Below are 18,894 nucleotides of genomic sequence, written 5' to 3'. Positions count from 1 at the left end.
AAACATTGAAAGAACACAGCTCAGATGAGGCTTTTTCCCACATTCAGATTTTGCTTACAAAGATCCCAGCATTTTTGCACAGATCAAGATGGAAGTTCAGTAGGCTATTCTTTGAGATTTGCTAAATCTAAGCTTTCATTTAGTAAAGAAACTTTTGTGTACATGCATGTCTGGCTGTCTAACCATCCATTAGGAGCCTCTTCCTTATGTCCTGTTAGAGCCCAGGTATTAGGACATAGTTACCAACTTCCAAAATGTACTGAAAGAGATAGCTATGCAGGTAAGGTGAGGGTTGATAGGTTCTTAGTCACAGAAATATTTGCATGTATAATAAAACAACCAGAACTCCCACTTCTCTGCTTAAGTATCAACATCTTCCTTTCTTTTTTAACCTAATTTTAATCTGTTTTTAAAAGCCTTATTGTTTCTCATTTTATGGAATAATTCAATCGCCTAGTGTCCAGCCACTTCATAATATTTTATTACTGGAAGATTTTGCATACCAGCCTGTCTCTCAACAATCATCTATTTTCTTATGTAGCTCTATTTTCAAAATTGTTCTACTTATTCTTTACTTATTCCTGAACCCCATGATTTAGTTTTTTGGATGTAAATAATGGAGAGGAATGTGATGGGCACTTGAGGTGGCTGGTGCAAAATATATCTAAATAATTATTAGAATAGTCCTCAATACAGAAATCCTACAGTTGGAAGGTACCTCAAAATGTCACACAGTCCATCTGCTGACCCCAAGGTAGAACTTAATCTAACCAAAAATGATAGCTTATGCTCATCTACTAATAAATTCCATGTTTCAGTTGCCTGTTTTGAAACACAGCAGGTATTTCTTACAGTTCTCTGTGATATGGTCTCTTTAATATTTCTTCATAGTCTCTAGAAAGAAATCTAAACCTGGATGATTAACAGACTTGTCCAAGGCAATTTAAAGTCTCAGTGTCAGAGGCAGTCTGAATGGCAGAAGTACCTGGTGCTTAGTCCTGGCCTTGGACCCGGAGAGCACATTGCTGCTCACTCAAGTGCACACCGAGTGCTGTCAGCTCGATGGAAAGGCTGGGCCAGCTGTCAGCATCTGGAGCGACTTTCATATGAATTTCATCAACTGGAAGTAAATCTTCAGCCTTTCCTGAATGGAGGATTCCTATTGTTACAGGTTTTAGTGGAAGATAAAAGCCAGTTCACCTTAAGATGAGAAGTGGTTCATTATGTAAAACAGTTTAGGTACTCACCTAGCCTTCTACCTGAATTTGACTTTTTTCTGAGGCCCATGCTAGAGCCCTAGCATCACAGAGTTAGACCCGGAATGACTCGGGCATTTGAATTGAGATGTTAACAGCAGTTGATGGTTACTCTCAAAGGGAGAATTTCATTAATTTATTAGTATGTGAATATTTGCATTTCATTTAACAAAAACATATTAAGCAATACTTTCAAATCTTTGAAACAAAAGGTATTAAATGTTTATTTCTTGCTGTGCGGAGTCTGCAAGGTGCTGTTCTTATCATACCCATATGAAATGAAGTTTCAGGTCATAATGTCTACATCTCAGCATAAAACTCCAGGCAAATATTTAAATGTCTCCCTCTCAGCACAAATATTACCACATTTGTCAGCCTTCCTACAGTGGTTATCTGTCTGTGCTTTTCTGCACAATTGTATATTGTGGTTTTTTTATACCAACAGAATGTACAGAATCATTTCAATATGAAAGTACTTATAAAGGTTAGGAAATATGCTAATAGTATGAGGCTATAACAAGTTTAAGAGCATCCAAACCAACACCTTCTCCTCATGAAAAATTATTTTATTTTTAAAATTATATTAAAGATTCACTGAATGTATGTTTTTACGCTGCTTTGTGTAATATGACTTACAGTACCTCCTTTGCAAAATCATGCCTCTTCACTGTGCAAAGCTTGTTTGCAATAAGCAAACAGATGAAGTATTTCACCAGCAAATTCAGTGCATTAATGACTTTATTGCAATGGATTGTGATACAGACTAAAACCTATTGTAATTCAGGTGTTGCAGATCACGATCTTATGCTTTTTTCATCAGCTATTCCATCCCACTTGTCTCTTTTTACTAGATTTTCAGGCTGCTTGGTTTCCTACACATTTTCAGAGTGTTCCTGATTAGTTTGTAGTTGCTCTGGCGAGACAGTCTCCCAAACAATGGAAAATCATTAACCCATAACCACCGTGATGCCACACAGGGGTGGAGGATGAGGGTAAAATCAAGCAGTTTCTACTGCATGATATTTTTTTGGAGTGGCTTCCCACAGTGAAACTGCTTAGAGACATGGTCAGCAAGCACTGGCTGGTGGGATGAGAATAGCCATGCTAGCCTGGGAGGATCAGCAAGGACAGCAGAACATAAGGTGTAGATACCCCTTCTCTGGAATGCTGCACAAATGTGACCCCAAAGCACCAACATTAGCCAGAAACATGAGAGTTTTGTCACTGTAGAAAAGTCTGTGACACCTGGAAGCTCTCCATTCCCTAGCTGTGTGGAGAACAACTCAGCAATGAACCCTTTGGAGCTATATTCATTGATGCTAAGTGGAGGTTATTAACAAAAACCTATTCAGCTTTGAATTCTCTCAAAATTGAGTAGGTGGGATCCTTTAACAGGACCCACATGTCTATTATTTCTCATTCTCCCTTCTCCTCCCCTCCTCTGGTCCAGGCCTCATCATCTACAGAAGGGGACATGATCAGACAAGTCCTAGTCAATCCCTATGGCAGTTTCACGAGCTTTGTTACAGAGTAGCCAACAACTCACCTGAAACCACTGTCAGTTTTATCCTGAGGAGATCTGGGATAACTTCCACTTTTCTGGCTTATGAAACCACTTTCTAGAGAGGAGAACTGTTTAGCCCAAGTAGCTGTAAAATGACATGAGCACATGTGTTTATGAGATTAAAAAAATGACAGAGGTATCATAACAAGGATGGCGGTTTATGGGGAAGATTGACTATGTATTAAAAATGTTGCTGTGCTTTACATTTTGTATGTGAAAATAAGAGAGAGCATTTTAGTGATGGCTGGGGCACAGGGGCAGGAGAAACTTTCAAGTTATTTTGACTTTTTTGACAGACAAGATACCTGTACTAAAATTTCCTGTTCATAAGGATCCAGGATTGCAGAGCAGGATCATGGGTAGGAAGCTGCAATACACAGTGAACTAAGATAATTTAAATAAAGACCATGACATGGAAGGCATATGCATTTATGAATTTATTTTTTTAGGAATGGATAGTATTTGGGACAATTGTACCCAACTCAGTTTCTCTGCAAGAGTGCATCTGCCCAGCAATACAAAACCATTATTGATTTGGCACCCAAAAAGACAGTACAAGAGAGACCTTAGCCAGAACATAGTATGTGAACACAAAGCAACTGTGTTCTTTGGATAACTTGTCTGCCTCTGCACCATGTCTGGTACCCTTTGCTACAAGGCCTCTTCTTTGCTCAGTGGTAGAGACACTTTTGTGTCCTTGGCACATCCTGAGTCCTCCTCTCTCTAACTGGTAGCATGGGTTCTTTCCTCCAGTTTTTTGTGCTTCACTCCCTCTCCATTTTCTCCTGTCAGTTTGAACAAGGATCTCACTTCATAGGCTCCGAGCAAATGGTGCAGAAAGAATGCCTGCACAAAGTGCTTAAGGTTAAGAAACAGCATTCTTCTTAACCTCACCCAAGTTTTTCGACTGTTCTCCTGAATAAGTAAAAAGAGAGAGCGTATGTGTACCTAAATTTGTTTGACAGTCAAACAAATTATGCAGAAGGTTAGAACTCTTAAAGATACTGAATTCCTATATATGTGGTGAAAGCTGACAGTCAGATAGAGGAGACTGTGCCCCCATGGAGCGAAAGGCTGCAGTGTGAGCTCATGTGGGGAAACTTCACAGGCACAAGTTATTACAAACTCTGCCTTAATGTGAAAAGCCTTCATGCCAGAAAACCAAGCCACAAGGACTAACAGGGTTTTTTTGGTTTTTTTTTTCTGTTTGTTTTTTGCAGGAAGCCCTGAGAGATGGGAAGTTCCCAAAAGACAGCATAGCAATTGTATGTTCAACTCTGCAGGCTGTCCTTATATTTGAGGTATATCAATATGAGGTGCTGTGCAGAGAGGCACAGAACCACTAGGGTAGTGTCCTCTGAGCTGTGAGAGAAGTGGTTAGGGAACGCTACCTGTCCAGGCAGCCCCAAGATGATGCTATGGCATTATAACATGTCCCACATTATGGTTCTCTCTTTGTCTAGGTTTATTTTACAGACTGACAGGCACTGAATATGTGAGATGATAAGTTTAACAGCACAGAATGTTGCAACAAATAAATGTTAATGGAATTTATCATCCATGCAACTGCAAGTGTCTTATAGGACCTAGGCAATTTAAAATGGCTAAAAGTTTGTAATCTTAAATGAGCTATATATCTTGCTCAACTTACAAGCCTGAGTATCTAGTAAAAGCTCAGAACCACAGCCAAATTGTGGGCTTACTTGACTATTCTAGCACTTAATTTTTTGCTTTCTTTTTCCACTACAGCTGCTCATCTCCTGTTTTTTGTAAGTTGCTTCTCTCCTGAATTTCTGATTCTTCTCTCAGTGACCTTCCTCTTCCTTCAGAAGGGCTGCACGTAGGAGGAGTAGGAATAGGACATTACAGGAAAGGATGTTGATGACATGGGGAAGAGATATACGTGCAGTTTAGTCTTTGGATATGAGATTGGTATTTTGGTGAGAAGGAAAAATTCTCCTTTTGGTCATTGAATATTGAGGTTGGGTAACATTTCAAAATGCACTCTGAGTGGTAGAAAGCCAAAGAAGGGGATGACTGACAGAACAAGACACAAACTATTCCTGCCTCCATTGCAGTAATAAGGAGGCAAGTCACTGCACCATTGGTTCCTAAGGATGTAGGGTTTGCAAGCACAAAAAAAGGAACAGCACCTAATTCATAGCAGGGCTTTCTCAACTATGTCTCCAGAATGCCTCCTTAGTTAATGCATCTTTAGTTAACTGTCTGGATAGCTGTGGCATGTCCTAAAGTACTCTTGGCTGTCCAGAGAAAGCTCCTTTTGGTTAGGATTGGGGTTGTTTCCAAAAACATTTCTACCTCTTGTTGACAAACAAAGCTTCTGTGAGAGCCTCACAGGCAAAAATGAGGTCTGTCCTTTCACAATATGCTCATATGCTGGAGATACTATCAGATGAATTGTTTTTGTCTATTTTTTTTTTGTAATATGCTGCAGCTAAATGGTTTTGGAATAGCACTGGCATGGACTCTGGAAATGCTTTTCTGTAGCTGTTGTTTTTGCCACTTGTAAGTCTTTACATTTTGGGAGCTTCTTAAAAGATGAAACTTGCTGTTCTTCCCAGACAGAAAAAAATGCCAGTGTCTCCTAATGTGACTACGAGGAATCATAAAGCAGAATGGTTGTGTGAGACTTGTGGCCTGTGAACTTTCAGTGAACTGTAAGGAAGCATTTAAACAAAACAGGAAAAGGGTCCTCAATCTTCAGAGGCCTGAGGCCGAGAAGAAAGTGCAAGTGATGCACTGTTGGCAACATCAGACTTTATCCTTCCTGTTTGCTCAGATCTAGCAGTTTAAAAGTTTTAACTGCAGCCACAAACAACTCTTGGGAGCTGAGGACTGCTGGAATAGGGACATGTGCTTTAGATGATCTGGAACAGTGCACTGTTAACCCAGGAGACAAAGACAGATGTAAGCCAGCGAAGCATGGGATAATAGTGGCCAGAGTCTCATATTTCCAGGTCAGTTTATATATAAGAGTTATATATTCATGTCAGTCTTATTGTCTTACATTCATCATTCTGAAACTAGTTATATCGTTTAAAAAAATGATTAATTCTATCAAGTCAAAAAAAACCATATGATTGATATTTTTGTGAAAGGACAGCTGGTTTTGCTAGCAGCATGCTACTCGGAATTGTCACATGTACTTAAAACTACCTGATTAAACACCTATAATCCAAGTAACTCTATTAGTATGAAAACTATAGGTAGAGCAGGCCTCAGTCCAACCTAATCCTTATCTAGTTCTCAATCCAAGCCTAATGTGCTGTCATGTCACCCAAATTCTTCAGAGAATAGTGTCTCAGGACTTACTTACACACATTGTTTGGATCGTTTTAACTATGCTGAAGCAATCAGGCAAGTAAAGCTCTCCATGTATGGCTGTATTTATGCCAGCATAAAAGAATTTCTATGAGCTTTATTTCCGTGTAACATACTTCCATAATAGAGGGCAAGAGAGCTACAGCAATCTGTATCCACACTTATGATTTGACTAATAAATGTAATTCAGTTTAAAAAATCTACTCCTACTGACATCATTACATTGGTACAGGAGACGAGGCCTTAATCCAGACTTCTCCATCTTTTGCATCTTGGCTACATATTTTCTGTGGTTTTAAATTCTGTGTTCACTGATGATACGCTTTCCTGGGCTTATGGGGTCAAATACAAGGTCTGCACCCAAAGTACTACAAGCCAAGTGACCAAACTTGGCAGCCAGGCCCTTTCTTAATTTTCTGCAACTTGTACAATCTTCAGGGCTCACAATGGCTATACTCTTGAGCTGTACATGAAGTAAGACATGAAGAACTGCCTACCCATAATGATGATTTCCTTTTTCAAAAAGACCCATAGTTATCCGTAGTATTTCCATAACTGGAATGTAAGAGCTTGCTGTGCCAGCAGTGTGACAGGTGTAGTGCTCCGCTGTGGCTGGTGAGAGTTAGCTTGGGCCTCCCCAAACAGCATTTCACTGGGCCACACAGATCTGTTTAGCTGCCTAACCAACATTATTACCCTCTTCTGAAAAGTTTTTGAGCCCTTACAGCTGAATTCCCTATTCTGCTCTCTGCAAGATTCCAGAAACACTGATGAGTCTCAACCAGTCCTCTCTGATCCTTCCTTTCTTTATTAGATCAAAATACTGCAGCATAAACCACATGGATTATATGGAGTATGGGAGTAGTCACATGGGTGAACATAAGGCTTTCACCATTGTCTTCTGCTGCTGTAAGGTGGCACTGCCACCAAAAGTGGTGGCTCTGGCTCTGTGCTCTCCCCATGCCTGACTGGTGTCCTGTTCCATCCCCTTCACTGCTTCCTGCCTTGTGCCTCCATAAGCAGGTAGAAAGCAGCATAGTGATCCATACTGGAGAACTAGTTTGCATTAGGACTAAAATGTTGTTTACTTTCTGAGTTAGTTTTTAGTCTAGATCAGCTACCCAATCCACTTGCACTGCACTTGAACTGTTGGAAGGCAAGGCATGGCACAAGGTGAGAACAAGCAGCAGTTTTTGGAGGGACTGCTTCTCTCAGCAACACCGCCCAATTTAACTGACTGTAAAATGACAGTGTGATTTCAGGTCAGTGAGGCTAATCCTCTTGTGCTGCTTCTATGGACAATGGTTCATTCAGAGAAATGAAGTTGGGCTGAATCAGCCACTAGAGGGGCCTCCCTCTTGTCACCAACTGCAAAGGAATCCTACAGAGGCTGGCTGAAGTTTGTCCCTTTAGAGTTAGCTTTGTGATTGATTGCAAACACAGAAATCAGAAATGAGCTTTCATTTGTCGGTACTTTCACTGGTTTATCATTTAAAAGCTTCTGGTCCAAAGAAATATACTTGGAAACATTTCCAGACAACGGCTGGTATTCTACGGTGTGTTTTGCCACAAGTTAGGCAAAAAACAACCACAAACTGAAGAAGCTCTGCTTCCCCTGCTTGCATCCTCCATTGAACCACTGTGAAAAGAAGTCAGACCTGACCTTTTTATGAATCTCGCAGTGATGAATCAGTTGTAGACGCAGCAGAGACATGAGGAAATGTTAGCCCACCATCAGCCTCTCCTGCCTTTCTTTCCAGCTGCCTCACCATGGTGACAATCTATCCCATTCTCCTAGATGCTGTATAGCACCGGGGCTTTTCTCTACATCTCTCAGAGCCAGGAAGAAGCTGTGGTGTAGCACAGCACTGCACAAGGTTACTGTCTGTGGGGGGGGTTTCATGCTCCCTCACACCTGTAGCCCTATTCCAGCAGCACCGTGTTAGCATGCAACCTGACATGGCATAGGTTCTGCTGGAAAAATGGGAGGCCTGTCCTAATAGAGAGGGCTCAGCCTTTCCTCCTGCCCATCTGCAGCAGAGTAGCACCTCTCTCGTGGAAATCAAGGCCTTTTAAAATAAAATACAAAAAGCCAAACTCCAGGCAATGAAAATCACCCTCTTTCCACTCATTGCAAAAGATCCTATCATGACTTTTGCTAGGTGCTGAGAAAATTGTTCTTAATAATCATTCACTAAGAAAATACATTTCAGTAACCTTAATGAAATGAATAGAGATGCCTCATCTTATTCCAAAATGAACTTTCATGGAATTTCATTAACTTGTATCACATTGCAAGTGCCCAACCTCATTTGAGTGCCTGTATTTGTTGAAAGGGTTAGAATAAGAGGTGTGAGAAGTTCCAGCTAAACAAGGGAAACCTGCTTTGACCTGCAGCTGAAGCTAAGATGAAGATGAAGATAGTTCTGATTTGCTGGAGGGCTCAAGATCTTAATCACCCTTCACCCCCTTAATTAGCATGAAGCAACTCATGAGTTGCAGCTCATAGCATCAGGACATAGAAAAATCACAGGAATACTCAACCTTGCTCCTGATCAGGAATTGGGTAAACATTACCCTGGGACTTCATGTGGTCACAGGTTTGGCATTGCTTGAACTGGCTCTGCAGTGTAAACAGAGGGTTGTAATGTGTTTAACAACATTATGCAGCAAAGTGCAGTACAGTGCACATTAGATAAAAAATCTTTCCCACCACTGAAATTTTCAAGGGTCAAGATCCAGCAGTTTAAAAGAAAGGGATTTATCAGGTTTGTCCTTCCTAAGATTAAATCTCACCTCTGATACATGTCATTCAATTTTGCCTACATTGGAGCAAAGCAAATTCCTCCTCAGTAGCTGCTGTGCTTTACTTCCACAGGAGCCAAGAATGCTCAACACTGCTGAAAACCTTCTCTCCCGTTTCTGGAAAGAAGCTCATAAATCTTTCTGCCTCTGCAATCTGTGTTTCAGATTGGTTTGAAGCTATGACATATCTTAAAAAAAGAAAACTCAGAAGAAAATCATTTAGAAGGATGGGTTCAATAATGTCATGTTTTAATACATTCATGTTCCATTATGATATAAATACAAATTTTGAGTTTAATATACTAATGCTGAATTTTAATGAACTGTTTAACACAAGTCAGATGAAATGATAGCTGAAATGAAGCATTGATATTAACAAAATGAAACACTTTAAAACAGGAGAGTCAAAACAAATTATTTCAGGATTCTTACTTAATTTTGATAATGTTTGATAAAGTCTTCTATTTGGACCTTTTTAAGATACAACTTTTTCTGAAGTTACTGTGCTTCCATCAAATTTTTAAATGTCAATGATACATTTTTCTGCAGAAACTATGCTATCAAAGTGCATTTACTGATTCTATTTACAATAATTATTGAACCATGCAAGAAAGTATGAATATGATTCAAATAAAAAATGCTTTGAAAAATAAAGGTTATGCCATATCAGTGGCAAATAATTTAAGATGCTTAGATGAAGGAGAAAAATAAACATATTTACTCCTGCAAGGCACCATAAATGGAGCAGCATCATTATTTTACATTTTCCAAAAGCCTAAGTGAGAGCTCTTTGTAGGTGGTTCCACTCCCTGCCTATGTTCAAACATACCCTGGTTTAGGTGACTTCACTGTTAATGTAAATAACAAAAGGAATGTAAAATGGTCTCTGCCTATTCCCTAGGTCAATGACCCCTTTCATCTTTCTTAAGGCTTTCCTGATTTTACCCCTTCTTTCCTTTGGACAGATGCTTGTACCACTTTTTGGATACTCGGTTGAAATTATTCAGCCACATCCATTGTGGCAGTATGAGTCAGCAGCATCTACTGAACAGTTTTAACTCTGCAGGGCTCCGAGCCTGCTTCACAGAAAGTACTGTCCTCGCAGCATCACCTGCATCTCAACTCAGGACTGCAGGTACTGCCAGCTTCTCACTGAAGGAAAGAATTATTCTAAATGCTATGTTTTCCATTCCCAAAGAAGAAGAAAACAGATTTTCAGGCTGGAAGATGTTCATTTCAGATTAAGGGAAGAAACAGAAAATGGGAAAATTATACTTGAGCTGTAAGATACCACAGTAATTCACACTGAAATTTTTTTCATCTGAAATAAAACACAAAACAGCTGCCTCTGTATTTAGGAGTGCAGAATCCAAGAAAGAGAATGACAACTAATGCTGGCAAATCGTCACCTCTTCTCCTGCCTCCTACAGGAGAGAAAAAAAAAAAGCTTTTGTTGAAAATTCTATTTAAATCCTTTTGAATATTTGCCAAATGCTGGTGGAAGATATTTAGTTTTCCAGTGTGAACTCTTTTTACTGAAAGATTTTCTCTGTGAAAGATGTATATCCCTTTACCGAATGCCCATTTTAGCGGCTGCAACAGAAAGCGTAACCAGCTCTGTGAGCTGTTTTTCCCTTGGAAAGCAGAACCGCGCGGCTCGTCGCTGGGCCTGAGCGCGGAGCGCGCTGGAGGCGCCCGGCCCGGCGCGGAGCGGGGCGAGGCGAGGCGAGGGCCCGCGCGGCGCCCGGGGCCATCTCGGGGGCTCCCAAGCGGGAGGCGCGGCCCCGCCGCCGCTCTGCCCGCGGGGCCCCTCGGGCCCCCTCGCCGCGCCCAGGGGCGAGCCGGGAGCCCCCCTCGCGCGGAGCCACGAACTAGGGCAAGGCGCTTCCCCGAGTCACCGCGCGGACACGCGAGCCCGCGCTCCGCTCCGCTCCAGGCAGCCCCGGGGGGGTGGCGGGGCGGGGCAGGTCTCGCCCCGCGCCGCCTCCGGGAGGCCCGGGGATGTCCCGGCCGTGCGGGCCACCTCCGGCCCGGAAAGAGGCGCTGCGGCTTTAAGGCGGCGGCGTGCCCCGGGCCGCCACCTGCCGGCGGCGCCGCGGCGGTGCGGGCGGGCAGGCGGGCGCCGTGTCCGCGGCGCGGGGCGGTGCGGGCGGCGGGCGAGGCCCCTCGGTGGGAGCGGGGCCGTGGCGCGGCGGGTGTGTCCCGGCCTCGCTCGCCCACCCGCCCGCCTCTGTGGTGTTGGCTGGGAGCGGGGAGAGGAGGAGACGAGCCGGAGGAGGAGGAGGAGGAAGTGGAGGCGGCTGCGAATAGCGGGCAAATGGGGAGCTGAGCGGCTGCAGCAGCACCGCGGCCGCGCAGCAGCGGCGGCGGCGGCGGGCGGGCACGGAGGCGAGCCGGCCCTGGGGTCCGTCCGTGCGGGCGGCGCGGCAGGAGCGGGCTGCGGCGGGGGGGCGCCGGGCGGGCAGCGGCGGTTGCCTGCTCGGCCGGCGGCTCCGGCGCTGGCAGCGGGCGCGCTGGCGGGGTAGCGGCTTGCGGCCGGCGGGGCAGCGCCTCCGCCCGCCTCGGCGAGCCGCCTGCGCTGCGGCCCCGCCGAGGCTGCTCGCGGCGCGCGGCGGGAGGCAACGGCTGCCGCGCCGCGTTCAGCCGCGCGGAGCGCGTGGATGGGGGACAGCGCTGGGCTCGGCGGCGGAAGCATCTGATTTTCTTTCTTCTTCTTTTTTTTCTTTCCTTTTCCCCTGCAGCCGTTGCTGCCCGGACCCCGAGCGCGAGAAGCCGCCGGGCAGGTGCCCCGCCGCAGGCGCCCCGCGGCCCCGGGCCGATCCGCGCCGCGGCCGGCACCATGCAGACCTTCCTCAAGGGGAAGCGGGTGGGCTACTGGCTGAGCGAGAAGAAGATCAGGAAGCTGAATTTCCAGGCCTTCGCGGAGCTGTGCCGGTGAGGAGGCGGCTCCCGCCGCGGGGTGGCGGCCGTTGGGCGGCGGCGGAGGGGCGCGGCGGCCGCGGCCTGGGGCCCGGCGCCGGGCGCCGCCGTGGCCTGCGCCGCTCTGCCCCGCCGGGGGCTTCGTGGCGGGCGCGTGGCCCCGGCCGGGCCGAGCCGCCGCGCGGCGGGGGCGACGGGGCGGGAGGCACCTGGCGCCCGCGGCGGGGCGGCGCCCGGCGGCCCGGCCGCCCGCGCGGGCCCCGGGGGCCTCGCGGCGCCCGTGCGGCGCTCACCTGCCTGGTGCGTGCGGGTGCGGGTGTGGGTGTGCGCGCACACGGGCCCTCCCGCCGCCGCCCCCCTTTACTGCGCGGCTCCGTTTCTGTCTGCCCGACGCTTCTTGGCAGGTCTCTAGTTTTCAGCGCGAAATAGCCTCATCCGGACTCTCTGTGGACCCTGTGGGGATCCGGAGCTGAAGCCGAGTTTTATTATCATTAGGGAGAGTCAAGCGATTGGAATAAGTTTCCTCCACGTCAGGAGAAAATACTTTAAATTAGCATGTACGAAGCCCCCGAGTGAAACTGGTGTTCACCTGAGACACATAAGAGATGACTGAAGGTGGTGCGTAGCTGCATGTATTTCCTATACTCCCAGAGGTAAAGGTTGGTTTGATAAGCTGTAATTAGCCTTTACCTCTAGCTCTGAGCATATATACTCATACATGCAGTATGTTGCACAATCAATTTTATTATTTAATTACAGTTGTAAACTTCGTGTAGGTTCAAGGTCTTGTGACACATGCATTGTAGTTTCTGATATTGAGTAATAGCTTATTCTTATTTATTTCATTCTAACAGAATGTGTATAACAAGTATATGAAATAAATTTGATAATTGAAAATATTTTAAATAACTCCTAGTTTCTCTGAACTCTGTTCAGACTTTGCAAAATATATCTTACCAGGCTTCAAATATGCTTTATTAAAGCGTTTCATACTAAAAACGCCAAATCCTGCATTCTGCAGTTTCTTGACCACAGAAAGTGTTGTGTGTAGAACTGTTGGCAGCACTGTCTCTTCTCTGTAAAGATGGAGGAGACAGAAGAAACTGAAAACAATTTTGAGAAAGTGACAGAAGCTTTTGTAATAGCTTGGCACTGGTATCAAGCTCTGTGTCAAGCTTCAGCAAAACTTACCAGTGTTTTCCTTTAAGTATAGAAAAGACCACAAGTTCCAGTTTAAAGTCTTTTTAAATTTCATGTGGTTCTCCAGACAAATACTTCCAAATGATTGACACTAAATTTTGTACATACCTAAAAGATATTTTTGGTTTGTTTTTGTGACATTCAAAAAAACCTTTGACTTCTAATAACCACTAAAAAACGCTCATGAAGTTTTGTGTAGTTTGGGTTTCATGACGCGAAACTAAGGGGAATCTTAGAAAATACATAGAGTCTCTCCTAGTAATTTGTCTTTCCTTCTTGGTATTGGGTGCTGTAAGTTCTAACACTTAGGATTCTCCAAAACTGACTTTCTTCCCTCTACTGCCCTTGTTTCTGTTTCTGACTAGGTTGTTTGCTTCATTTTCCACACTTCAGAACTTCCTTACACTTGTGTTTCATATCATGGATCCACGATTTCTTCATATACTGCACAAATTTATTAATAGATTTATATCCTGGCAGTGATGTGAAAACTGGCCCCGTAGTGTCTCTCTCGCTACACTTTCGTGTTTTCTTGATGAAAATTAGGCTGCCTCGTTCTGTATTTCCTACAGCACCTCTTGCAGTACAAACTAAGCTCTTTTGAATAGCATTTACAGACATTGAATAGATACATCCGTTCAGTCAGACTTTGATTTTTGGAGCATTTAATATTAGCCTGTTTGAAGAAGTGGAATTAAGTGTTATGTTTAAAGATTGGCACAGCTGTTGGAGCACGTTGCACTGAAGTCTCGGATGCTCTAGTTTCCATCCAGGTAACTTGCATTGACACCAGTGGGAGACCACGTTCATTCAGGCAAAGATTTCAAGCGTTTTTTGTGTAATGCTTACTTGATTAATTTTGACTTGCTAAGCTTTTATTGCTGTAGAAAAAGTAATGCCAAGCTCAACATACATCTTACCACAAACATTGTGCATGATAGGAAATAAGGCAAGCGTACTCATTCCTGTTCAGTGATTCATGCTTTACAGTGGACTATGTGTCTGTCTGTCTACTCTGTGTTTTATGGTGACTGTTACTTGGAATTTATTTGCCTGTTGCCTAGGGATATACTTTCTGGATGACTACAAAGTTCAGTTTTGTTTGTATGGGTTTGCAGTGAAGCAGTTATATAACCCAGGAAAGTAACAGAAGACTCCTAATGAATTCCTGAAGTACCACTATTTTTAAATCAGGAATATTGTTGGAGTAAGAAAAATCTTCATTTTTTTGCAGTCTGGCAGTGCAGCTTGTTTTAGTGTGAAGCACTGGTGTCGTAAAGGGAGCAGGGAAAGACATTTCAAAATCACTTGAACTGTCTTCTGAGAGAAGGTCTAACTGCTGAAGTGCTTTTTTAAGAGTGATTTCTGGTTTTGTCTCCTGCAGCACTCCTAAACTGAAATGTTGTTATATTGTCCTGACTGAAATGAGACATGAGTGAGCATGAGTGACCCAGTGATTAAAGTGCTCCTTTGGGGCATAGGCAGGCCTGTCTCCAGTTTTCTGCTCCACAAAGACTGGGCAGCTCCCTTAAAAGATCCAAAGACAAGGAAGATGTTTAAATTGCAACTTAGGCTGGGTTTTGATTAAATTAAATTTTGGTATCTGAATTGTTCTTAACATTTTGTGAGGGAAACTGTAGACCCCAGGGGTTTTTTTGTTTTTGGTTTTTTTAGTTTTTGTTTTGCTATGTAAAGCTCTGGTAACACATGTTACTGGAGCTGCTGCCTTCCTGCGTAAACACAGTGTCTTGGCACTTCTGCCTAAGCTTTGGATTCACAAGTTAGTCTTCCTTGTATCAAAGCCTTTGGAGCTCACCTGCTAGTTAGGGTCCTCACTGTGGCCCACAAGATATGCCCTACCAGAGCTGTATTCTTCATGGAGCGTAACAGCCTTGGCTACACCTTTCAGATGTAACCTGAGGAGGAGAAAGTGGTAGCTGTAGTGGTATCTACTTCCATGTTATGGCCTAGACCAACGGTTCCCAAATTGTTGGGTTACAGCCCACTACAGCCCTTAACGCTTCTGCATCTTTTTCAGGCTTCTGAGTGGAAAGGTGGTAACCGCAACGTGGTTTCACAGGCCTGTTGTGGAGCATCAATGGTCTGTGGCCTGCAGTTTGGGAGTTGTGACCTAGAGGGTAGAGTGCTTGCCTGGGAAGTGGGAAGCCCAGGTTCAAGCCTGTACCTGCAGTCTCCCAAGGGAGACTGAACCTTTAGACTAGGCCAGGCTCGCTCTGATCTTCTGTTTGAACCTGTCACGGTGTAGAAAGGAATGTGAGCTCTCTGGTGCCAGGGTTGTCATCCTGTGTGCCACAATTGTAGCACTGTGATGAGGGTGTTACTTTGGGATGAAGTGAGTCCTTGGTTTTGGTCTCTGCTTCCCACACTGGCTTTCAGTTCCACCCAGCAACTCCTTCCTGCGTAAGCTCTCCACGGAGCTAGACTTCTACGTGCCTTTTTGTACATCAGTGCAGTTCCAGCAGGGAGAAGTGTCCCTGTCTCAGCCTTACTGCTACCCGCGGGCACTCTTCTGAGAGATGTGATGTGGGATCGAGCTGCTGTGCCTGGAACAGGGCATTCAGCACAGGCTTCTTATCTTCTCTGGGAATTTGTTAGTCAGGAGGCAATGTAAGAAGCTGCTATTGCCAGATTGTCCTCCCATACTTTTGAGTGAAAGCTGCTAGGTAATCGTGGTTTGTGTTGAATTTAGTATTATCTGTTTGCTACCATATGTGCTGCAAGTGAACTTACATGGTTAGGGCCCATTACGGGACTGTGGCGAACAAATATTTAGTTGCTACAGGAAGTAGACTTTCCTGTGAGTCTTTATGTTCAGCTCCACCAAGGGGGTGGCATGGTATCAAAGCTTTTGGTAACTTGTATTGACAAAATATATAGAGCACCTACAACCTGTTAAGAAGTCAGACAGGGTTTCTAGGGGCTCTTCACTGAGAATTTAGGAGCCTGTGGTGTAAAGTTGTAGTTCTGACATTGTCTTGTGTCCCTGCCACTGTTGAAAGGAGAGGTTCCTCCTTCTTCCAGCTGTTCAGTCTCATTCTCTGTCTCGAGCTGGTTTTAGTGATTATGCAGTTGGCAAAAGTTTTCGGTCCAGTCAGTTCCCTGCTCATCACATTGACACTGAAATGGTTGTCACAGTACAGCTGTCTGAGCACTAGTGCAAGGTTAGGAATATGAGGATGCCCCATTCCATTACACAGATGGCAGCAATGTGGTGCGAGCTGCAGGTTGTGGTAAAGACTCTTAGATACCTCTTTTTTTTTTTTTTTAAACCTTTTGTAAAAATATGCATAGCTGTACTGCCAGGCCTTTCTGGATGTTGTGAGGAAAAAGGCTCGTGTTTGTGCATATGAGGAGGTGTGGTGGCAGTAGTAAAAAGAATTGCATATCTCTCTCTCAAAAATGAGTTGTATGTGTTTAGCACCAGTTCAGATTAGTGACATGCAACCATTTACAAATGGCTGTACTCTCTATAAAAGGCTTCCATTTCCTGGATAGTTGTTCTGCATATCATCAGTTAATATTGTCTCATTTGGGAGCCATGGAGATGCAAGACAGTAAGGTAATGGCAACATGAGTAAGTTACTGTGATGTAAGGGGAAGTGAATATATGCTTCATCCAAGAGGAGGTAATTTAAAGTCACCCCACTCTGAGTGAAAAGCTACTTTTACAGTTATTTAGGGTAAGAGCACTCACATGGGCAACTCATAGGTTCGCATGTTAGTGTGGTAGCTTTTCTGTGTAGTCATACACATAATGAGTCAGAATTTCCTCTTCATACTGTTAGAAAATGAATAGCAAATGAGTTGAAGATCTGCCTGAAGATGTAATCTGTGTCATGATAAATCTGCAGTTTGACAGGCAGAAGAAATGTACTTGTAGACCTTATTTATTGGCCACATTTTATTGTGCTGTGTTTTTCATAAAAGCAGAGTGGAGCTGGGAGGAACAATTTCTGAGGAAATTCTACAAATTCTGAGAAAATCAAATTTTGCCCACAAAAGACGAAAATAGGACTGAAGTAATCAAGATCTCCTTCTGGTAAAGCTTAGTTGCTGTGATCTGTAGTGAGCAAGCCGAATTGTCTTCTGTCCCTGAGAAATCATCCATGACAAACTGATTGCATTGATTGACACACATGAAACAGGCCTCTTGATCTTGGTTGGATTTCTAGGTGCTACCCATGCTGAAGATTGTTCTCAAACTTCGGACCATGTTCTTGAACTGCTGTCTGCACCACTTCAGCAGTTCTTGTACATCCCTTTGCACAAAACCAAAAAAATTTCCTTCTAGTGTGTAACTCCTGTTAGAGCACATCACCTTTACTGAAGACCATTTGGGTTGGACAGGTCACTATGGTTTTTGTTGTTTTTTTTCTGTTTCTTTCTGCTGTTTATAATAAAGCTATTTTGATGCCAATAGGAGATCAATCTGCTGAACATAGCATCTAATGATTTTTTCCTACCAAAGTATTCATATATGTAGTTTAAATTCCTCTGTGTGCATCAAGCATTCCTCATGGTGTTTTCTTAATCTAAATTAATTCTTCAACCTGCTTCTTCCCATTTTGTTCCCTGTGATAGGCAGTTAAGCCTTATTTTAGCGTGTGTTAGAACCCACTCTTTAGTAAATCAACATGATAAAATAGGGGTAAACACTATTGTCAGTGCTGTAGATTCATATGGCTCTTTTTTCTCCTTTAAACTTTTTGTGGTCTGTTTTGTGCCGTGACCTGTGCAAAAGAGTCTAAACCTGAGTTTTAAGATCAGTTTAAGAATAATTGTTATCTGAGGCTACTAAATTATGCTGTTTTTTTACATAGCAGGCCATGAATTGTATTGCATATTTTTTCCAGGAAGAGCTCAGGGGATATTCTTTAACCCCAATTCCCCACAAAACCCCCTAAATACTGCTTTTCTTAAATGCCTGACTTGTGCAAGTTAGCTTTTATGATCTTAAAAGCCATAAAAATAAAATGTACATGCATTGATCAATAGCTCTCATTGTGCTTGTGTTAGTCTGAAATACTATATCCCAAGAAGTAACTAGGAGCAGGATGGGTGGATAAGTTTCTTTGACATTAGCTGTAGCAAAGCCTTACAGCTAGCTGAATGGTAGAAATTATAATAAACCGTGAAAATGTGTCAAGGGTAGCAGGAAAAAAAAAACATATTTCTTGGAGGAAAAGAGTTCAGTGTATTTCTGTTTCCTGCTCCTTCTTCCTGTAGAGGAGGAGACTTTTCTCAGCATCCCAGAATAACTGGTAATATGTGCTTTTTCCTGAGAGCTAAGAGCGCTGATTGATAGGCATCCTTCTCATAAAAAGTTTGGTGTGTTATGCTTGCAGAACAAGAACTATATCATGGGAACGCAAAGCACAGCCACTCGGCAGCAGAAGTGACTGTAACAATCACTGCTTTCATAGTCTCTTTCATAATCTAACAATCATTTACCATAGATTCAGGAAATTTGCATCCTCCCTCTGGTAGATCCCTTACCACAACCTGTTTGATATGAGGTGCAGCAAGGAAGAATAAAAATAAGCCTAATCAGCTTTCCAGACAAAGATTTAGATTCTTTTGTAGATCTCAAGCTGAATACAAGTTGACAATGTTGCCAAAAAATAAAAGGCAAATGTCATCTTGGGATGCATATGTTGGAATATAGCCTTCAGGGTACATGAAGTAATGCTTCCATTCTGCTCAGCTCTGATAAGGCTGCTACTGGAGTAGCCTTACCTACTGCCTCTGGTTTTGGGTACTGCATTTCAAGGAAAAGACAGCTCAGCT

At 43.7% G+C, this 18,894-nt stretch overlaps 1 protein-coding gene across 1 annotated transcript in view; it reads left to right on the top strand.

The window, feature by feature from the left end:
• The first annotated feature begins 11,284 nt into the window (after positions 1-11,284).
• Positions 11,285-18,894, top strand: part of ITPK1 (inositol-tetrakisphosphate 1-kinase) — a 160,568-nt gene continuing 152,958 nt past the window's right edge. Inside the window, exons 1-2 of the mRNA XM_067296961.1 lie at positions 11,285-11,371; positions 11,709-11,901. Of these exons, the coding sequence (XP_067153062.1) occupies positions 11,807-11,901 (95 nt within the window). The 5' untranslated portion in view covers positions 11,285-11,371; positions 11,709-11,806. The remainder of the gene's footprint in view (positions 11,372-11,708; positions 11,902-18,894) is intronic.

Source organism: Apteryx mantelli, chromosome 4 (assembly GCF_036417845.1).
Source record: "Apteryx mantelli isolate bAptMan1 chromosome 4, bAptMan1.hap1, whole genome shotgun sequence".
Classification (NCBI taxonomy): domain Eukaryota; kingdom Metazoa; phylum Chordata; class Aves; order Apterygiformes; family Apterygidae; genus Apteryx; species Apteryx mantelli.
The sequence above is the reverse complement of the archived record's forward strand: the minus strand, read 5'-3'. Positions and strand labels throughout refer to the sequence as shown.